The sequence below is a fragment of the Hippoglossus hippoglossus genome, chromosome 10, assembly GCF_009819705.1.
Source record: "Hippoglossus hippoglossus isolate fHipHip1 chromosome 10, fHipHip1.pri, whole genome shotgun sequence".
Taxonomy (NCBI): domain Eukaryota; kingdom Metazoa; phylum Chordata; class Actinopteri; order Pleuronectiformes; family Pleuronectidae; genus Hippoglossus; species Hippoglossus hippoglossus.
This window is the reverse complement of record NC_047160.1, coordinates 25,369,171-25,388,058: the sequence shown is the minus strand read 5'-3', so window position 1 is coordinate 25,388,058 and position 18,888 is coordinate 25,369,171. Positions and strand designations below refer to the sequence as shown.

Genomic DNA, 18,888 nt, shown 5'->3' with positions numbered 1-18,888 from the left:
GATTTGATGGAGCGAGTGGAGCAGAAATCCAGACACTGGCTCTGTTTGGGACTTTAGACGTCAGAGGGAAGAATTTATGGATTTTAATCTAAAACTCGGAGCTGTGTTGCTCCCGTCATCTCCAACACGCTGAGACTTACAACCTGCAGAGAGTTCGACAACATCGTTTAGTGTTCAGATCCCCAACAGCCAAACAGCAGCAGATAGGACGATGAAGATAAGATAAGATAAGATAAGATAAGATAAGATAAGATAAGATAAGGTAAGGTAAGATAAGCAGAATGCCATCAGGCCTTTACGCAGTCGTCAGTGTGCACGACGCTGTGGAAATGAAAAGTGCTCAGCCACTCGCTGCCATGATGTATAATTGTAATCTTTGTGACCGTTGCAATTAATCACATTGTGCTTTTTCCCAAACCACTGATTCTGCCGTCGCTCGTCGATCCATCCTCCTCCTGCTCCATCCCTCCTCTCCTCGTCCTCCTCCTGCTCCATCCCTCCTCTCCTCGTCCTCCTCCTGCTCCATCCCTCCTCTCCTCGTCCTCCTCCTGCTCCATCCCTCCTCTCCTCGTCCTCCTCCTGCTCCATCCCTCCTCTCCTCGTCCTCCTCCTGCTCCATCCCTCCCTCTCCTCGTCCTCCTCCTGCTCCATCCCTCCTCTCCTCGTCCTCCTCCCGCTCCATCCCTCCCTCTCCTCGTCCTCCTCCTGCTCCATCCCTCCTCTCCTCGTCCTCCTCCTGCTCCATCCCTCCTCTCCTCGTCCTCCTCCTGCTCCATCCCTCCCTCTCCTCGTCCTCCTCCTGCTCCATCCCTCCTCTCCTCGTCCTCCTCCCGCTCCATCCCTCCCTCTCCTCGTCCTCCTCCTGCTCCATCCCTCCTCTCCTCGTCCTCCTCCTGCTCCATCCCTCCCTCTCCTCGTCCTCCTCCTGCTCCATCCCTCCTGTCCTCGTCCTCCTCCTGCTCCATCCCTCCTCTCCTCGTCCTCCTCCTGCTTCATCTCTCCTCTCCTCATCCTCCTCCTGCTCCATCCCTCCTCTCCTCGTCCTCCTCCTGCTCCATCCCTCCTCTCCTCGTCCTCCTCCTGCTCCATCCCTCCCTCTCCTCGTCCTCCTCCTGCTCCATCCCTCCTCTCCTCGTCCTCCTCCCGCTCCATCCCTCCTCTCCTCGTCCTCCTCCTGCTCCATCCCTCCTGTCCTCGTCCTCCTCCTGCTCCATCCCTCCTCTCCTCGTCCTCCTCCTGCTCCATCCCTCCTCTCCTCGTCCTCCTCCTGCTCCATCCCTCCTCTCCTCGTCCTCCTCCTGCTTCATCTCTCCTCTCCTCGTCCTCCTCCTGCTTCATCCCTCCTCTCCTCGTCCTCCTCCTGCTCCATCCCTCCTCTCCTCGTCCTCCTCCATCCCTCCTCTCCTCGTCCTCCTCCATCCCTCCTCTCCTCGTCCTCCTCCTGCTCCATCCCTCCTCTCCTCGTCCTCCTCCTGCTCCATCCCTCCTCTCCTCGTCCTCCTCCTGCTCATCCCTCCTCTCCTCCTCCTGCTCCATCCCTCCTCTCCTCGTCCTCCTCCTGCTCCATCCCTCCTCTCCTCGTCCTCCTCCTGCTCCATCCCTCCTCTCCTCGTCCTCCTCCTGCTCCATCCCCCCTCTCCTCGTCCTCCTCCTGCTTCATCTCTCCTCTCCTCGTCCTCCTCCTGCTTCATCCCTCCTCTCCTCGTCCTCCTCCTGCTCCATCCCTCCTCTCCTCGTCCTCCTCCTGCTTCATCTCTCCTCTCCTCGTCCTCCTCCTGCTTCATCCCTCCTCTCCTCGTCCTCCTCCTGCTCCATCCCTCCTCTCCTCGTCCTCCTCCTGCTCCATCCCTCCTCTCCTCATCCTCCTCCTGCGCATCCCTCCTCTCCTCCTCCTGCTCCGTCCTTTCATCCTCATTTTTCATCTTCACATCATCTGTCCCTCCCTCGTCTTCTCCTTTATCCCGTTAAAGGTGAAAAACCTAATTTCTCCACAGAGGATTTCTCTTTGGCGCGAGCTGAGTGAGACACGTCAGAGTGACACTGATGCTTTCAGATGCAAATCGATCTGTGGAGCTGTCGAGCATGAAAACTTTGTCAGGGTCTGAAATATGAACGTTCTGCCCCTCGAGTCATAGAAAGCTTCAGAGAGATTTTCAAGCTGTTTATTAACCGGTTGCTCTGGTTAGTGTTTTGTTCCTGTTCGTCTCAGCAGGATTATGCAAAAACGACTGAATTGATTTGATTGAAACTTGGTGGAAAGATGCAACGTGGGCCAACAAATAACCCCTGAACTTTTGGATCAGATTCAATGAAGGGGCGAAACCCGAAATTTATTGTTCACTCTCTTTAACTTTGTGAGATATGACGTTTTTTTGCCATTTTTGTAAATTTCTCAATGAATAAAATCATCGACCCTGATGAAAGCTTATTTATTTGAGCTATTTTCAGCATCTCGTTGCTTCCAGACCTGAAGAAAATACTCCTATTTCTCTAATCCCCACTTTCTCAACACCAACAATTCATTTTTCTTAAACCACAAAACCAGAATCAACCAAACTCACATTGTAAAAACTCTCCTCCTGAACTTTACTCTCTTTCTGACAGATCTGTAACATAATGAATGCAGGACAAGACGATTTCTTCAACTTCCAGGTGAGATGTTCTCGTTTATTTCCAGGGAAGCTCCGCTTAAGAGATAAATCACACAGCAAAAATTACCAAACTACCAAATTAAAATCAATAAGTCAACACTTTTATTACCCAGTACAACATGAATCATGTGTTTTTCAGCAGAATGAATTTAAAACCATCCATCAGCTTAATTTGTTTTCTGCTTGTAAACAACTGTCCTCGGTTCTTTGTGCATTTTCCACACGAGAACTTTATAAATTAAAGTGTCTTCTGTGTCAAATTAATATCAAAGGCTCCATAGTTGATTGTGTTTAAAGAGGAAAACACTGGATAATTGATTCGTGAAACAAAGGTCGAGTAAAGAAAGAGTTTTATTTCTACCGGTAAAACTTATTCCTCCGTCCTCTGTACACAGGGATATAAAACATTGTTTTGCAAATTAGTGGCTTGATGCTGCAGTTTATTACATTAATAAAACTGTACTGATGAATGGTATTAAAATATCATCAAGGAGGTAAATGAGAAATGCACTAATGATGAGTAGTTGCAGGTCACACTCACATTTGTTCACTTTGCAGACGCGTTTGTACGAATGTGATGATCCACAGAGAGAATCCCATTCGTTTCATTCACATTATTTGTTCTCACACATTTATTTATTCAGGAAAATGATAAATTCGCTGCGGCTCCACGTTTATAAATTGATGTTCCTTGTTACCTCGATGGACTTAGAGCAGCTTTTTCCTATTAACTCTAATCAGATTTTTATGTTAAAAAAATAAATGACATTAACATGTTGCAGTCAGATTACAGTAATTGCATTGCTCTCGAGTGATGTGAGTAAAATAGAGCCGAGGATAATGAATGGAAAAATGACCTTTTCGCACCATAAGAGAAAAACCAGAGGCCGATCAGGAGGAACCATAATAACATGTAAGTGAACATGTGACACGTCCCACGTTCTCCGCTCTGCTTAGTTTAAACTGGTTTCCTGAAGGTTGTCCCAGTGTCTTATCTTTATTATACATGCTCCTAATAAAAGTGGTTATAGCCAGTGACCGAGCGCTGGTGACAGTTAGTGTCCGAAACGTTAACGAGGACAAAACCCTGTTTTATGCTCTGATGCAGTTTGATCCTAATCTCAGCTTCTTTGTGTCCAGGACTTATTTTGTGATGTCTTGTTATTTACTTATTATTATTTCAACCTGCTGCCAGATTCCAAACGTCTTCATCAACAATTAATAATCTGAAATGTAGGCCTTACATTACATTAAGATATCTCGTTATAGGTTTTAAATATGTTTAGATAAGTTTTAATCATGGTCATGTTTATTTTACGCTCATTCCATCGTGCATTAAAAAGAAAGGTTATATATCGTTCTTCTCTTCTATGTTTTCTTCTCCAGCTTCATTATGTTCTTCTTCTTCTTTAATAACCTGCACAGATCTTTGAATGAAACAATTAATCTCAAACTCCATTAGACTGAAAACATTTCCCTGCATTAAGTTTTGGCAGATTTCCATTCAGACAGTAAACTACTATATATAGTTCATCTAAATTAAAGGTATTGACTTCTAATCCAAACACATCCTCGTTTTATTTTTACCTTTTTAAAAAACCCTTTCCGCTCCGTGATGAAGCTAAAGTGCAGCATCACACCAGCGAGCATCTATTTTAAATAAGTGAGGCGTCAACATCCGCTGCAGCAGATTTTAGAAGCAGGTGAATTATTGATTCTTGAGTTCACGTTACATTTCTGTCACGTTTCTGCTTCTGCACCAGAGGACATGGATTTTAAAAAACACACACACCAGTGTTGTCTTAACTGAAGCAGCGGCAACGTCAGTGAGTCATGTTGTGGATTGATGCTGATGTTGAGCCGTGTGTGCACAGAAAGAACCTCTGGATGATTCTGGGTGGACCATCAAGAACGTCCTGTCTCTGCCAATCGTCAACAAGAAGGAGGAGATAGTGGGCGTGGCCACGTTCTATAACAGGAAGGATGGGAAACCCTTTGATGAAATGGACGAAACGCTGATGGAGGTACAGGCTCTCCGTGTGTGTGTGTGTGTGTGTGTGTGTGTGTGTGTGTGTGTGTGTGTGTGTGTGTGTGTGTGTGTGAGTCATTGGTTTATAAATACACTCAGGCCATTCAGAGCATCTGCATTATTTATCACGGGGCCTGGAGGCTTTTTTTTTTTTTTTTTACCCTCTCTCTGCCTCTCCTCTCAGAATCCAGTTAAAAACACAACATGACAGTTTTCAAAATCAAAGTAGTTTCACGAACCATTTTCTTTTCTGACATTTCCTTATGAATGCGATGTGTTATTTGTCAAAGATTCACCGCAGGAAGCGTTTTGACTTGCTGTCTCAAAACAGCATGTGGTGACTGTGGTGGATAGTAACTCCAGTAAAGTACTTGAGTAGAATTTTTGAGGTACTTGTACTTCAGGCAGCGAACAAGCATGGAAACTTGCAGAGCACATTTTCCTCTCAGTTGAGGATCACACCATCAGATGTGCTCAGTTTGCTGCTCACGCTTATTAAGACATTCTGTGCAGTCGAGCGAAAAGTCCCGACAGTTCTGAGCTCGTTAGTTCAAAAATGTTCTTGTTCTTCACTTGAACTTTTCTGCTTGAAGCAAATTAGAAACATTTCACGCAACACCACTAGATTTCAGAACCAGTAGGTTCCTCTGCACATTGGGATTATTACAGACGCATTACAACACGTGTCGGTGGAGGAAGAGTTTAAAATGTTATAGTTTAACATTATTCAGCTCCGGAGGCTCCATAAAGAATTAAAAGTGTTTTTACAGTCCTGACATTATCTAAATGGAGATGGTGTTCGATTCTGTGTGGCGTTGTCCGTGGGTGTGAACGTGACTAGGATTGGTAAACTTAACTTTTTCAAACTAGTTGAAAATTCAGATATAACTTGACGTGTATGATAAGTTTCCAGGTCCCAGTTGAACCAGTTAAGTAGAAGTTGAAACCTCTTTGAAGCTGGAACATTTCTGTTAACAGTAATATTACATTTCTTTCGGACACGTTTCCAGTAACAAGATATTAATACTCTCTCTCTCTCACACACACACACACACACACACACACACACACACACACACACACACACCCACACACACACACGCTGCTGTGTCCAGTCGCTGACCCAGTTCCTGGGCTGGTCGGTGCTGAACCCCGACACCTACGACCGGATGAACAAGCTGGAGAACAGGAAGGACATCTTCCAGGACATGGTGATGTACCACGTCAAGTGTCGCAAGGACGAAATCCAGAACGTTCTGGTGAGTGAACACGTGGAAGAGAGACACCTGGTTTCTCCTGGTAAACACAGATATCAATATGGTTTTACCAGAATTGTGGTTTTAATGATAATATGGAGATAAACTTTTGAATTGAAGCTTCCTTATAGATAATATTTGTCAGAAAATAAGGGATTTTAGTATTTTACACCCTGCTGAGTGCGTGACTGTTTGCTGAAGCTTATTTCAAATATGATCAGACATTATAATAACTTCATGAAAAGACCAATTTAACTCTTCAATGTTGTTTTCTTGAGTTTCTTAGTTTGAAAACGTGTCTTCAGTGATTCACAGAGGAACAAGGAGCATATTTCACGTCTCATATGAATCTAAGTCATGAAATAATGAATCTATTGATGCAAAACTAGTTGTTCAAGTGCATGAATGAAAGAGGCAAAAGAAAATGTTGATGATCGACTACAATAAGACATTTTGACAGAGACCAAGTCTTATTCTGTTTCTAAATTGTTGTAAATGACAAAATCATTTAGCATCCATTGTATATTTACCTTGTTATTTAATGAAATAGATTTTAAAACATTTTTCCAGCACCTTTGAAATTAGAGGCTTAAATAAAAAACTCTGTGGAACCATGATGTTATTTTTAAATAAACACAAAAAAGAGGGAAGCAGCAGACACTAGCGATAAGGGGAATGGAACCCTCAACCCCTGCAGGGTGAGTGCCTTGCTTCATCCCGCTGCTTGATGCGATATAAACAGGAGGTGAGAATCATTTATAAAGTGAAATAAGCTGTCAGCTTTTGTACGAGGTGATTTATCAGCATACAGAGCGACAGACAGGGAGAAGAAGAGCGGAGAGCGACGACCTGCTGTGACCTCACATCAGGAGCCGGGTGATGGATGTTAAAGGCGTTTTCCTCAAGGTGAAGTGTTGATGGTTTGTGTTTCCCCAGAACACCAGGGAGAGATGGGGGAAGGAGCCCGACGAGTGCGAGGAAGAGGAGCTGCAGGAGATTCTGGTAAACCGCAGAATGTCTTTCACTAATTCCATGAAATCAGCAGATGAAGTGAAATCTAAAGTAACTTCTGTAAATTGAACATTTCTGGAATCAGGACATTTCCCCTGAAGCAACATGATTCTGTGTCGGAGGAAAGAAACAGAAAGAAAAGAGTTTGTGAAATTGTTTCATCGATTCCACCAATTTTGTTTTAAGGTTTCTCATTTTTCACATTACTGGTGGACGGAGTTCGTGATGATTCAGACAAAATGACCGACTCCAGAAATCTACATTAAGATTTTATTTCCGTCGTCTTCTGTCCACAGACGGAGGTTTTGCCGAACGCTAAGAAATCGGAGATCTTAGAGTTTCACTTCTGCGACTTTGAGCACAGCGAACTGGAGCTGGTGAAGTGCGGCATCCAGATGTACTACGAGCTGAAGGTGGTGGACAAGTTTCATATTCCCAGAGAGGTGGGTGCTGGGTCCATCTGTAGTTTGGCTGCACAATGTTCCCTCGTTTCATCTTTTCAAAACAGCTGCGATGTCAAAATGAAATTCATGAAGTCTGACGTGTTTTGGTGAAACATTTAAAGATTCAAAAATCATTAAAAAAACATTCCCTGCAGAGAAAACACATTCAAATCTTCATGAAACGTGGATTTATTCTGTGTGTAGGTTGCAGCTCGGAGGTTGTTGACAGGCAGGAAGTAGAAAGGGAGGAAGAGCTTCCTGAAATAGTCTCAGAATACAGAGTCTACTTCCAGGAAGTCCGACTACAGCAATATCACGAGGGCAAAGAAAGAAAGGAGCTAGAAGAGCTTCTGTTGTGAATCAGGTGTAGAATATTAGAATTAAATCATTACCAATATAGATCATAGTATCAGGATGTGATTGTACTGAAGTCAATAAAGAGGACATTTTATGAAAATGAAATGTAAACATGAGAGAAATCAAAAACATGATCCTGGTATTACACAGTAAAGATAAACTTTGCTTTTACAGCAGCGAAGGGGAAAGTAAAACAATAGTAAATAATTAAATTAGCAAAAATGTGTAAACATACACAGTGTGAATAGAAAGTGAAAGAAAAAGAAAATGAAAATTGCACAGCCAGGAAATGAGCAGAATTAAATGAGGTCACACCTGAGTGCGTCTGTGTGTAGTTGTGTGTCTGTGCATCACTCGTTGAATATTTGAACATATGCAACTACATGTATCTGTAATTTCAACTGTTGTAGACAAACAAGCAGTTTGAACACGTTCTGCTGCATCATGACTTCATGGTTCTCGTCCCGTGAACATCTGATTGAACAGTGAACTGTGACCTGCAGGTGCTGGTGAGGTTCATATACTCGCTCAGCAAAGGCTACAGGAGAATCACTTACCACAACTGGAGACACGGATTCAACGTGGGACAGACGATGTTCACTCTGCTGATGGTCAGGGAAACTCTGTCCTCCCTCCTCTTCTTCCTCCTCCTCTTCCTCCTCTTAATGAATCATCAATCCTTCACCTCCTGCTCTCCAGCTCCTCTTCCTCCTCCTCTCCTCCAGTAAATCCTCTTCACCTCATCTTTCATCTTCCTCTTTCCTCCTTCATATGTTCTGTACATGTGGTCATTTGAGCCTGCGCCGTGTTGTTATGTGTGATTGTGTGTGATTGTGTGTGATTGTGTGTGATTGTGTGTTAGCGAGAGGGAGGAAGGAGGAGTAACCGAGAGATGATGAAGTGTGTCTGCAAACGATGAAATGAGTCAGTGTTGCATGAACTGGTCGTTAATAAGAAAACCAGCGAGTGTTGTTATTGTTTTTGTGTGTGCAGCCTGTTATTGTTGTAACCAGTGAACATATCTGCACTGGTTTGTGTGTGTAGAACTCACTGAACCCTTAACATGTGTGTGTGCATGTGCATGTGTGCGTGTGTGTCTGTGTGTGTGTGTGTGTGTGTGTGTGTGTGTTCTCAGACAGGTGATCTGAAGCGTTACTTCACGGACCTGGAGTGTATGGCCATGGTCACCGCCGGCCTCTGCCACGACATCGACCACAGAGGAACCAACAACCTCTACCAGCTGAAGTAAGAGCTGCGTGTGGGGGGGAGGAGTCTGTTAATAAACTGGGAGGTGACAGGTTTGATTCCTGAAAAGCCAAACTGAAATAGAATTTAATTAGTATTATTGAAAAGTTATTGAAAAGTTTCTTACTGTAGGTATTGATCTTTAACTTGAGGATCTGAGCATTGAACCACTGACATTCAAGCTCGTGGGCAACCCGCTGTACCTCTCTGAGACACCAACAGAGGAAACGTGAGTCAGTCGTGATAATTAGCTTCAGGGTTCGTTAAAGAAAAGAGCGTCAGGGAAGCTGAAGCGACGTGAGACCTGCTGAGCAACCAGTGGTTTGAAGTCACCTGCAGAGTGAAGACAAGTTCCTCTCAGTGATTTGTCTTCGGCCTGTCCTCATGTCTCCAGCAGACGTCTCCTACAGTCGGAGGACAAAGTGCTGCTGCCTGTCAGAGTTCAAACTATATGAACTATAATAAACGGAGGTATTACTGCCATTATGACCCAATTTCCTCCAGTTTACAGTTGCGTTCATTCAGAAGCTTCCTGTCGTTTTGGGAATCAGACGGTTGTGTGTGTGTGTGTGTGTGTGTGTGTGTGTGTGTGTGTGTGTGTGTGTGGGTGTGGGTGTGTGTGTGTGGGTGGGGGGGGGGGTGACGCTGTGTAATTGACTCACAGTGACAGCAGCCACTCCTCTCGGGTGCAGACGAGCCGACCTCAGCTCTTTGGGTGAAGCTCGCGTCAAACACCGGGAACATCAATGAGCAGATATTGACCAGATACGCCTCCAGCTGCTCTGCTCCACCTGCTGATGGATGAGCTAATGAGCGCCGCTATTAGCCGCGGACGCAGCGGGGCAGGCCCACCCTGGGTTCCCCACGCATGATTCATCACAGTGTAACCTCCCATCATGCTCTCTGGTTGTGTGTGTGTCTCTGTGTGTGTGTGTGTGTGTCCAGGTCTGCTAATCCTCTGGCGAAGCTTCATGGCTCCTCCATCATGGAAAGACACCATCTGGAGTTTGGAAAGACTCTGCTGAGAGATGAAGTAGGTGGCAGCACAAACACATGAACACCTGAGCACCTGAACACTGGAACGCAATGTAGTACAACTGTCTGGCAGGAAATATGAAGAGATGACGTAATATGAAATAAAAAATGATTTCCCCAAAAGCCTTGAATCTCTGTCCAGTGCAGTAGAAAGTCAACGTGCAACGTAAATGTATCTGTTGCTTTTATGCAGCGCTCACTGGGAAAGAGATGAAGGCTTCAGTTAGAATCGTTTCCCTCCTTTGGCAAAGGAAATTATGTTTTTATTTCCCATAATTCATTATTCATATTTATTTTAGTCATATTCTACCTTTACCTTTGCAAACAACTTATTTATTTTGTCATCTCTTGTATCTATCTATCTATCTCTCTCTCTCTCTCTCTCTCTCTCTCTCTCTCTCTATCTATCTCTCTCTCTCTCTCTCTCTCTCTCTCTCTCTCTCTCTCTCTCTCTCTCTCTCTCTCTATCTATCTATCTATATCTTTCTCTTAATGTCTTCAAAGTGACCGTGTCTCTTGTGTTTCAGTCATTGAACATTTATCAGAACCTGAACCGACGTCAGCACGACACCGTCATCCACCTCATGGACATCGCCATCATCGCCACTGACCTGGCGCTCTACTTCAAGTCAGTACGAAGAGCAGCTCTCTCCGTTATTATTATTAAAGGACATATTGTTAACACTTCATTACTGAATGGAAAATTTGATAATGAGACATTTCAATAACTGTAATGTCTCGTAAAGCAAATTTTAAAAAGGACCAACGAGACGCGTGTGTTGTGTCTCAGGAAGAGGACGATGTTCCAGAAGATCGTGGACCAGTCCAAGACCTACGAGAACTGGAACGACTGGACCAAGTACATGATGCTGGAGACCACGCGTAAAGAGATTGTCATGTAGGTACAAGCACTGAACACAGGGAGGAGCACACACACGTACACACACGTACACAAACAGTCACTTCATGTCAGCACGTGCGTTGTGTTCCCACAGGGCCATGATGATGACGGCCTGTGACCTGTCTGCGATCGCCAAGCCGTGGGAGATCCAGAGCAAGGTACACGCCTGTGTGATCTCCAGGTTTCCCTCATAAGTCACAGTTGTATTTGTAAAGCCGCTGCACAGCTGTTGTCCAGCTGTTTGTTGAAATAAGACACACCCACGTACACAGGCTCCAGGAGCGGCTCGGCGACAGAATGACATCCTGTCAGCGCCGCCGTTCCTCTCAGCGGCGAAGCCTGATGGCCTCATGCATCAACAGCAACCTGCTGCTGTTTATTCCCGTCCGTTACGAGGCTCAGCATATTATTTCAGGGAAGGATAATCTACACGTCGCCATCGAGGCTGCAAACGGGCGAATCACTGTGATCAGGAAGCGTCGTGTTCCAAACGCTGCTGCAGAGTAATTTCTTTACCTTTTTATTTCTCTGCAATCCACCGAGAGCAGGAGCCATTTTTCAGCTGCGCCCGCTTCACATTCTTTTATGCAAACATAAGCTGGAAACTCAATCGCATTGTATCCATAATAAAAAGCAGGAATGGTAATTTAAATCACATCCCTTCTTCCATTTGGCAAAAAACATATATAATGTGATCACCTCAGGCCTTGACGGATTATTCAGACTCCGTGTTTATTATGCTCCACGTGTAATGAAGGAGCACGAGGAGACGCGGCTTCGTTCTAAAGAGTCTCAACCTGAAAATGCTTGAACGTCTAATTCAGTAAATGAGCAGGAGCACTGTGCTGTTTCAACATGCATCACTGAAGAAGCTGTTGTCTTGTGTTTTTCGTAATTTCTCCTTCTCGCTCAATCACTTTCAGCCTTTAAAAGAAAACACAATGATTCAAGTTTGAACCCCTTCAAAATATTGTGTTGTTTGTTGTGTCTCATGTAAAATGCAGCTTCCTGAGGCCTGATCCTACTTTGCATGATTTGTGTTTTTCCTATTGTGAGTCTCTTCCTGCCTCAGTTGAGTGACACACTCGTCACGTCGCTGTGCAGTGAAAGTTAAGTTAACAGTTCAGTTCAAGAATCACGATCCTGCTACACAACATTTTCACGTAGTATAATAAACACCTAATAAATTCTGGTATGTATTTATCTGAATTGGGGTCAGAATGATGTTAACGTTCTGCTGTGGCCTTCAGATAATATGTGAAGGGAGCCCTGCAGCATCATCGGCCAATTAAAAGAGTGGCTCGTTAATATTGTTGTTAAATTAATGGACCTCAAACAGCCTCATTACGTCGGAGGTTGGTTTGGTTCACTGCTCGGGACCAAAATACTTTTTGGCTACAACCTTTTTAGAGTAAAGATATCATCAGTCAAACCAGTTTGGAACAGAAGCAAGATTCTTTACCTCAGCTCTAATCAGTCGCCTTTTGGGTTTTGCTGGCGGCAGTAACACAGCCTTCTCCATGTTAGTGGATGGGACATGGAATTAAAAAGTCAAAGTACATGTCCAGTTAGTTTTAATTCCTTATTTGATGATATAAAAACAAGGTAAAATGTCACGATTGACAGCTCAGACTAACATGTCGGCGGGGACCTCAATCCTCGAATCTCTCCTGCACTGCGTCTGACATCGAGGGCGTCTCTCGACATCTCCGGCACAAGATGGCAGCTTTCGTATCTGGGATATTCCGGCTTCACTTCTGGATAGTGGCAGAGAGGTGGAGACACGTCATCCATCTTTACCTTCAGTCAGCTGTTTCTCAAATCAGGTGCTTCAACCTTCAGAGGCAGCATTTGAAGACTAATTGCTTCCCAATTCGAACGCTCCGATAAATGCGTCCCTCCACCTCCGGCCCAACATATCCCATGATTCATTGCGCTTCAGTGACGAACCGAGAGGCGAAAAACATCAGAAGAATGTTATTTTCAAGTGTTAGTACCAAACCGAACAGCTGACAAACATCATTTCAAGTTTTTTTTATTCAACCAAAGAACTTTTTCAGCCTTCGCTCTGTTGCTAGGCGACGACTGTAAGGGGGTGGGGCAAGCTGGTGATGCAATGAGACGACCAGGCCGTCAGCTGCGTAGAGCTGAGGGATTCAAACTACCAACCATTTCCTCACCACCAGGCTCCCAGCATTAGTCTATCACAGAAGTATGTCAGACTGTAAATCTCTGTACTACACTACGATCATGTGTAGTGTGATATACAACATAACCTCTAATTGTGACCGTATCATTTATTATAACCAATTGATCCTTTATTTATCAAACCCTGAACAGCAGCTGTTGGATTATTCCACCTTTATATTTGCTGGACATGTGTGGGTGTTCTTTCACTTCGACTTCACCTTGGTCTGCTCCTGGTGAGTCAGCTCTTCATCCCACACACACTGACAGGAAACCTGCAGCAGCAGCAGCAGCAGCAGCAGCGGCCGCCCTCCTGTGAATTCTCTTCTAAAAGTAGTTTGATAACCAAACTCCTCTCCTCTGAGATGAATTCCTCCCTGAACACAGCGGCTGGATATCGCAGCTGCCGAATGAAGCCGTCCGATTTCCACCTTCTGCGACGATCTAGATCAGACACTTGCAGATACTTGACGCTAGAACCTAAAATAAGCAGCTAGTTTAAAACGAGCCTCTATTATATCTCTGGTTTGTGATTTAAACTGATTAGACGATTGGATTCTTGTATAAAAATCAGATAAATTCAGATTTATATGGATGATGGACGGACCTCCCTGAGATGCTCTGGAGAGACGAAAGCTTCAGCTGCTCCGAACCTGATGAAGTGTTGCGCTGACATTTTTACAGCTGATGTTTTATTTTTCACTCAGTTCCACTTCCTACACACAGAGAATCTCTGCTGCCACAGCCTCGCGGTGATTGTTCTCCCTCTAACTGGCTTGATGACTAACCCCTTTTCTAAAATGAGGTTTTCTATAGTGAAAGCAGAATTTCTCATATTATTCATCGGATCCCGCGTTTGCTCCATTTCTGGTTTGTGAGGGCAGACAAAACGAGCTTCATCCCATCAAGGCACAAAAAGCCCTAAAACTGCCTGGTGAGCAGTGAATAAGATTCTCATTTATGGGACACTGAAATCTTTACAAGGAGATTTTAACAACATGTACGGGAGCTTTTCCTGCTCAATAAAAGGCTCCTGAGCACCAGAGAGGAATCGTGCTTCAACCGCATCTTTCATAACTGCCTGCGACTAACACAACATTACTGGAAGTCTTTTTGCTTTTTCTGTTTTATATAATTTTACTCCATGAATTCTGATCAAACAAACACGAAATTGAAAGATAAAGAACCTCTGAAAATGATCATAAACTATATAATTAATATTAAATCAAAACTAATCATATCATCAATAATTTATATTTTTCGCCGGCCCTTTGCATTAATGGGAGTCGAACCAACAACCTGCTGATTGAGGACATGTGTTTGCCTTTGTGGTATGAACCTTAACCTCAGATATCGGGTTCCCCCTTCAAAAATATACTTTTAATAATAATGACAACAACAATTATAATGATAACAATAACAAGAGTGAATAATCAGAATGAATAATAATAATAAGACAATATCACAATTGCTTAATTTTTTGAAGATAGACTTTGTCAGCTGCTAAGAAACAAACAGTTTTCATAAAAACGCACAATTATCACAACCTCGTCCACTGTCGCCATATTTGTTGTTGTCAGAAATGCTCCACTCTGCGCTGCCCACTAGTGGATAAATAATGCATGGACGAATCTTTTCTTACGTAAATGCAGCTGAGCCGTAATATTTCCAAACCACCAAGGACCATGAACTCTTTCATTTTATTTACCAAAATTACTCTGCAGCATTAGACAAAGTCGACTGGATGATATTTTAATTTGACTTCTTTCTTCTTACTTTGACCCCCCCCTCTAGGTGGCGCTGTCTGTGGCTGCAGAGTTCTGGGAGCAGGGAGACCTGGAGAGGACGGTTCTGGAGCAACAGCCCATTGTAAGGACACAGTGAGGGGGGGGAAATGGGGTTTTAATGTAGTAGCTGAATTCCACATCTGCTCCAGTTGTGCTGCTGCTCCGTGACCTCTGACCTCAGGGGAGGTCATTAGATATAAGTTGAAAGATGAGATTTGAATATGGAAATAGACAAAATGGTTGTTAACACATTATTAGCTCGTACTTTGTCCATCCTGTCTCGCTGCAAACTAGAAATATAGTTAGCAGCGATAAATAGAGTTTTATTAGTTTTATTAACGAGGAACAAACTAGAATAACATTTATCGACTCATTAAAATTTAGGCTCTATTTTTATTTCTCCATATCTAAGTAGAAAATGTGAGGAAACTACAGATGCTGGATTTTTCCAGAGTTCAGTACTGACTGTTCGGTTTAATCAGATGCAACAAACTCCCCCTGATCCATCCTCACGGACTGAGAAAACTACTTTCACCCAATTTGTACAAAACAAATTCAAATGTTCAGAAGCATCCAATCGGAACCCGGAAGCCAAAGAGTTTCCTTTAAAACCTTAAAACAATCTGCACGCTCCTAGTTTCACGTGTAAATAAGACTTTGAATGAACCTTGTAAATCTACTTTATCTTGAAAATAAGCAGCTGGGTTCAGATTGAACTTGAACGTGTAGCATCGCCCTTTAAAAAGACGCCCGTGTCAGCAGCAGAGTCAGAACTGTGAGAAAGTTCTTTCAGGTCTTAATTGTCCACCTTCATCTCCTGATGAAACGTAGTTAAGCGTTAACGCCTTCGCCGAAGTCTTTTCTTTCCTTTCGTCTCCGAGTCGACTGCTGGCAAAACACAAACTGACCAAAAAGAGAAAGTTCTCCCTGCTGACACAGACGCTGCTGAGCTCCGAGCAGTGGAAGGCGAGGGAGTGTTTCACGGAGCTCCTCGCTCTTCTGTGTCCGGAGGACGTGAGGGACTGAAACAGAGGGACGAGAGGGAGCCGGGGGAGGGAGCGGTCGGCCGGGTGAGGGCCACACTGACCGCTCTCTCCGTTTCACTGCTCCAGATAATGGTCCAACACTGCGGCCACGGGGAACTGAATCTGTCTTTTCCTTTTGTCTCTTGAGTTTGTCTCTTGTTCTCCTTCGCGTCTCGTCTCCATCCTAAATTGAAACCCGATGGAAAACCCCGTCTTGTCTTGATTCCCATAATCCCCACGACTCCAGTGCCCACCCACTGTCAAACTTGAGTTTACTGACACTAACTTACAAAATAAAAGGAAAAATATCACAATTAAATTACTTTGATATATCCAGGAAGGACAAATAACACAAAATAACTTGAAAATATTTATCACACACATGCTAGCTCCTGAACAAAATACAGTTTATATTATTGATCATGAATATTGTTCATTCCCTTTATTCAGTTTCTATATATTGTGATCGTATTGGTGTTTTCTATTCATAGTTATTTATAATAAAGTTAAAAATATCAACGTTAGTGACAATTTCTTTATTTACATATGTCTGCCGTTATATTGGTATTTAATTTAAACTTGATATTTTCACAACAAAGATGTACTGATCAAGTATCTGACACATTACAGGACGACAGGAATGTATAACAGCTACGTTACTGCACTTCTATCACGTATCTGAGTCCTGTAGTAAGTTTATGAAGTTTACCTGAGCTCAAACAGGATTTTCATTAAACTGGACAATACAAGATAAAGATATTGAAAGTGAAGGGTCTGGCTGTGGAGCTGATGATCAGACGAGTGATTGTTTTTCATTCAAACACTTCTCTCTCTCCTCTCCAGCCGATGATGGACAGAAACAAATCAGAGGACCTGCCGAAGCTCCAGTGTGGTTTCATCGACTTTGTCTGCGCGTTTGTGTACAAGGTCAGACACACACACACACACAAAGACACACAAACACACACACACTGCTGAGACCCTGTAATTCTAAAGATCACAGCTAAACTGTGGGTTATTTGAGTCTAAACCTTTTAAAAGTTCTGTATCTGACCCACAGACTGTGAATAAAGACGCTGAAGCCAAACAACAGAACATAGAGATGTTTTCTGTCATTTAAGTTAGTTCTCATCACACTGATGTTGATACATTTGGTTTTAATTAGTTATTTGACGATGTTAGTCTGTCTAACAGATGATCTAACATCTGCATTACTGTGCAGATGTTAGATCATCAAAGCACAAGATGGCAGCATCTGTATCCAGGGTAGTTTAGCCTCAGCTTTGTACAACAGGAGGAAGAAGAAAGAGGAAGAGAGACGCGTCATCCATCTTTATTTACAGTTATTGATCTAACCCAACTTTTTTTAGGGGGGGTGTCTATTTCTACTTTCAATGGAATTACCATAATTGTCTTGTTCGCACCGTGTGAGACTCATTTGTCTGTGTCATATCCATTATTTAATAAAAACAAGCTGCACTTCTTTTATATTTATTATTGTCCGTGACATGAATCGGTGTCGACTCGTCGTTCCTCAGGAGTTCAGCCGCTTCCACGTGGAGATCACGCCGATGCTGGACCGCCTGCTGAACAACAGGAAGGAGTGGAACGCCCTGAAGGAGGTGCACGAGGCCAAAGTGGCCGCCATCGATGCAGCCAAGAAGGCCAAGGAGGAGGGGGCGCAGAATGCAGCCGGAGCCAAACAAGGTGGGAGGCTCTCAGACGCGTGGACCCTCAGAAACAATGCATTAGTCTCTGTTTTCATGTGGGAGGTAAATGCCTCAGAGCCGAAACGCTCCACGTGCCAGTTCTGAGCCATACAGAGCGGGAAATTTATTCCAAACCTGCAGAGACACACACATAAATGCACAGTTGTAGAAATTATTAAATGCTTTGAATGCATTTTCCTTTTATCGCTTTGACTGATAATGAAATAACTTCCTTTTTTCCCCCTTCTCCTCTTTCTTTCCTTGCCTCCTGCAGCGAGTGCAGCCCAGTCACAATCAAAGACTTGTATTCTCAGCTAAAGATGCTCCGACAGCACCGCATCGCTCTCTCCGTGGTTTTGGATTTCCTCGATGTTATTGTGGGATGTTTGAAATGTACAGTTCACCGAGAGGACACCTCTAACTTCTGAGAACTCGCTAAAGTCGTCTCAGCTGCTTCTACTGAAATCTGCCTGTGCTTCCTCCTGCTCTGACACCGTGTCACTCATTAGATGCACCGGGCTTCACGGTGTGTTCGGCTGTTTGTACGAAGCTCCGTCATTTGAAATGCATTACATGCAGGCAGCTGCTTGAAAATGAGAAATCTTGCATTGAAAATGTTCCCGTTGGCAACTCGAGTGCTTCTAGTGTCAGCTCCTTACAAGCGTTTTCAATCCACCAACCAGAGAAGCTTCTAAAAACAGTCCCTGCTTACACAGCAACCCCATGCACGTCTCTTTAAAGCCATTATAATGCTGCTCTGGCATAAACTGAAACCAGCAGCTGCCTGAAAAGCTCCGCAGCAGAAACTGTAGAAACTGTTACAGCAGCAGCGAATGGGCGCAAACATGCAAACCGTCAGTTTTAAGTGTCTGTGACAGTCGCTGCTGAGAATCATCTGCAACTTTCTAATCTGTGTTTAATCAGCGAATGTTTAAATCAGTGTCTCCGTGTAAAACATGGATATTTGGTCTGGAGCTCATGCTTTAAGATAATATTTAATACGTCTGAGTCACAGCTTCAGTCTGAGGATTTCAGACAGTTTCCAACGTGACTGAATCACATTAATACTGAACATTAACAATGATGAGAATCACAAAAAGATCCAAGACAATCAGACTAGCTGCAGTTTGACCTTGAGGGTATTTTTGGTATTGAGATATTTGCACAATATTCAGTATTTGCTTTCAGGGCCAGTCAGGGGACAGATATCAATATTATGGAATAAAAAATTCCTGATATACGTATCTTAAAA

General features: G+C 43.7%; 1 protein-coding gene across 1 annotated transcript in view; it reads left to right on the top strand.

The window, feature by feature from the left end:
• Positions 1-18,686, top strand: part of pde6a (phosphodiesterase 6A, cGMP-specific, rod, alpha) — a 29,755-nt gene extending 11,069 nt beyond the window's left edge. Inside the window, exons 11-25 of the mRNA XM_034598299.1 lie at positions 2,605-2,652; positions 4,526-4,675; positions 5,796-5,939; positions 6,873-6,938; positions 7,244-7,390; positions 8,251-8,358; positions 8,883-8,992; positions 9,938-10,025; positions 10,555-10,655; positions 10,818-10,925; positions 11,023-11,086; positions 14,910-14,984; positions 16,771-16,854; positions 17,466-17,634; positions 17,911-18,686. Coding sequence (XP_034454190.1) covers positions 2,605-2,652; positions 4,526-4,675; positions 5,796-5,939; positions 6,873-6,938; positions 7,244-7,390; positions 8,251-8,358; positions 8,883-8,992; positions 9,938-10,025; positions 10,555-10,655; positions 10,818-10,925; positions 11,023-11,086; positions 14,910-14,984; positions 16,771-16,854; positions 17,466-17,634; positions 17,911-17,954 — 1,506 coding nt within the window. The 3' untranslated portion in view covers positions 17,955-18,686. The remainder of the gene's footprint in view (positions 1-2,604; positions 2,653-4,525; positions 4,676-5,795; positions 5,940-6,872; positions 6,939-7,243; positions 7,391-8,250; positions 8,359-8,882; positions 8,993-9,937; positions 10,026-10,554; positions 10,656-10,817; positions 10,926-11,022; positions 11,087-14,909; positions 14,985-16,770; positions 16,855-17,465; positions 17,635-17,910) is intronic.
• Positions 18,687-18,888: the final 202 nt, after the last annotated feature.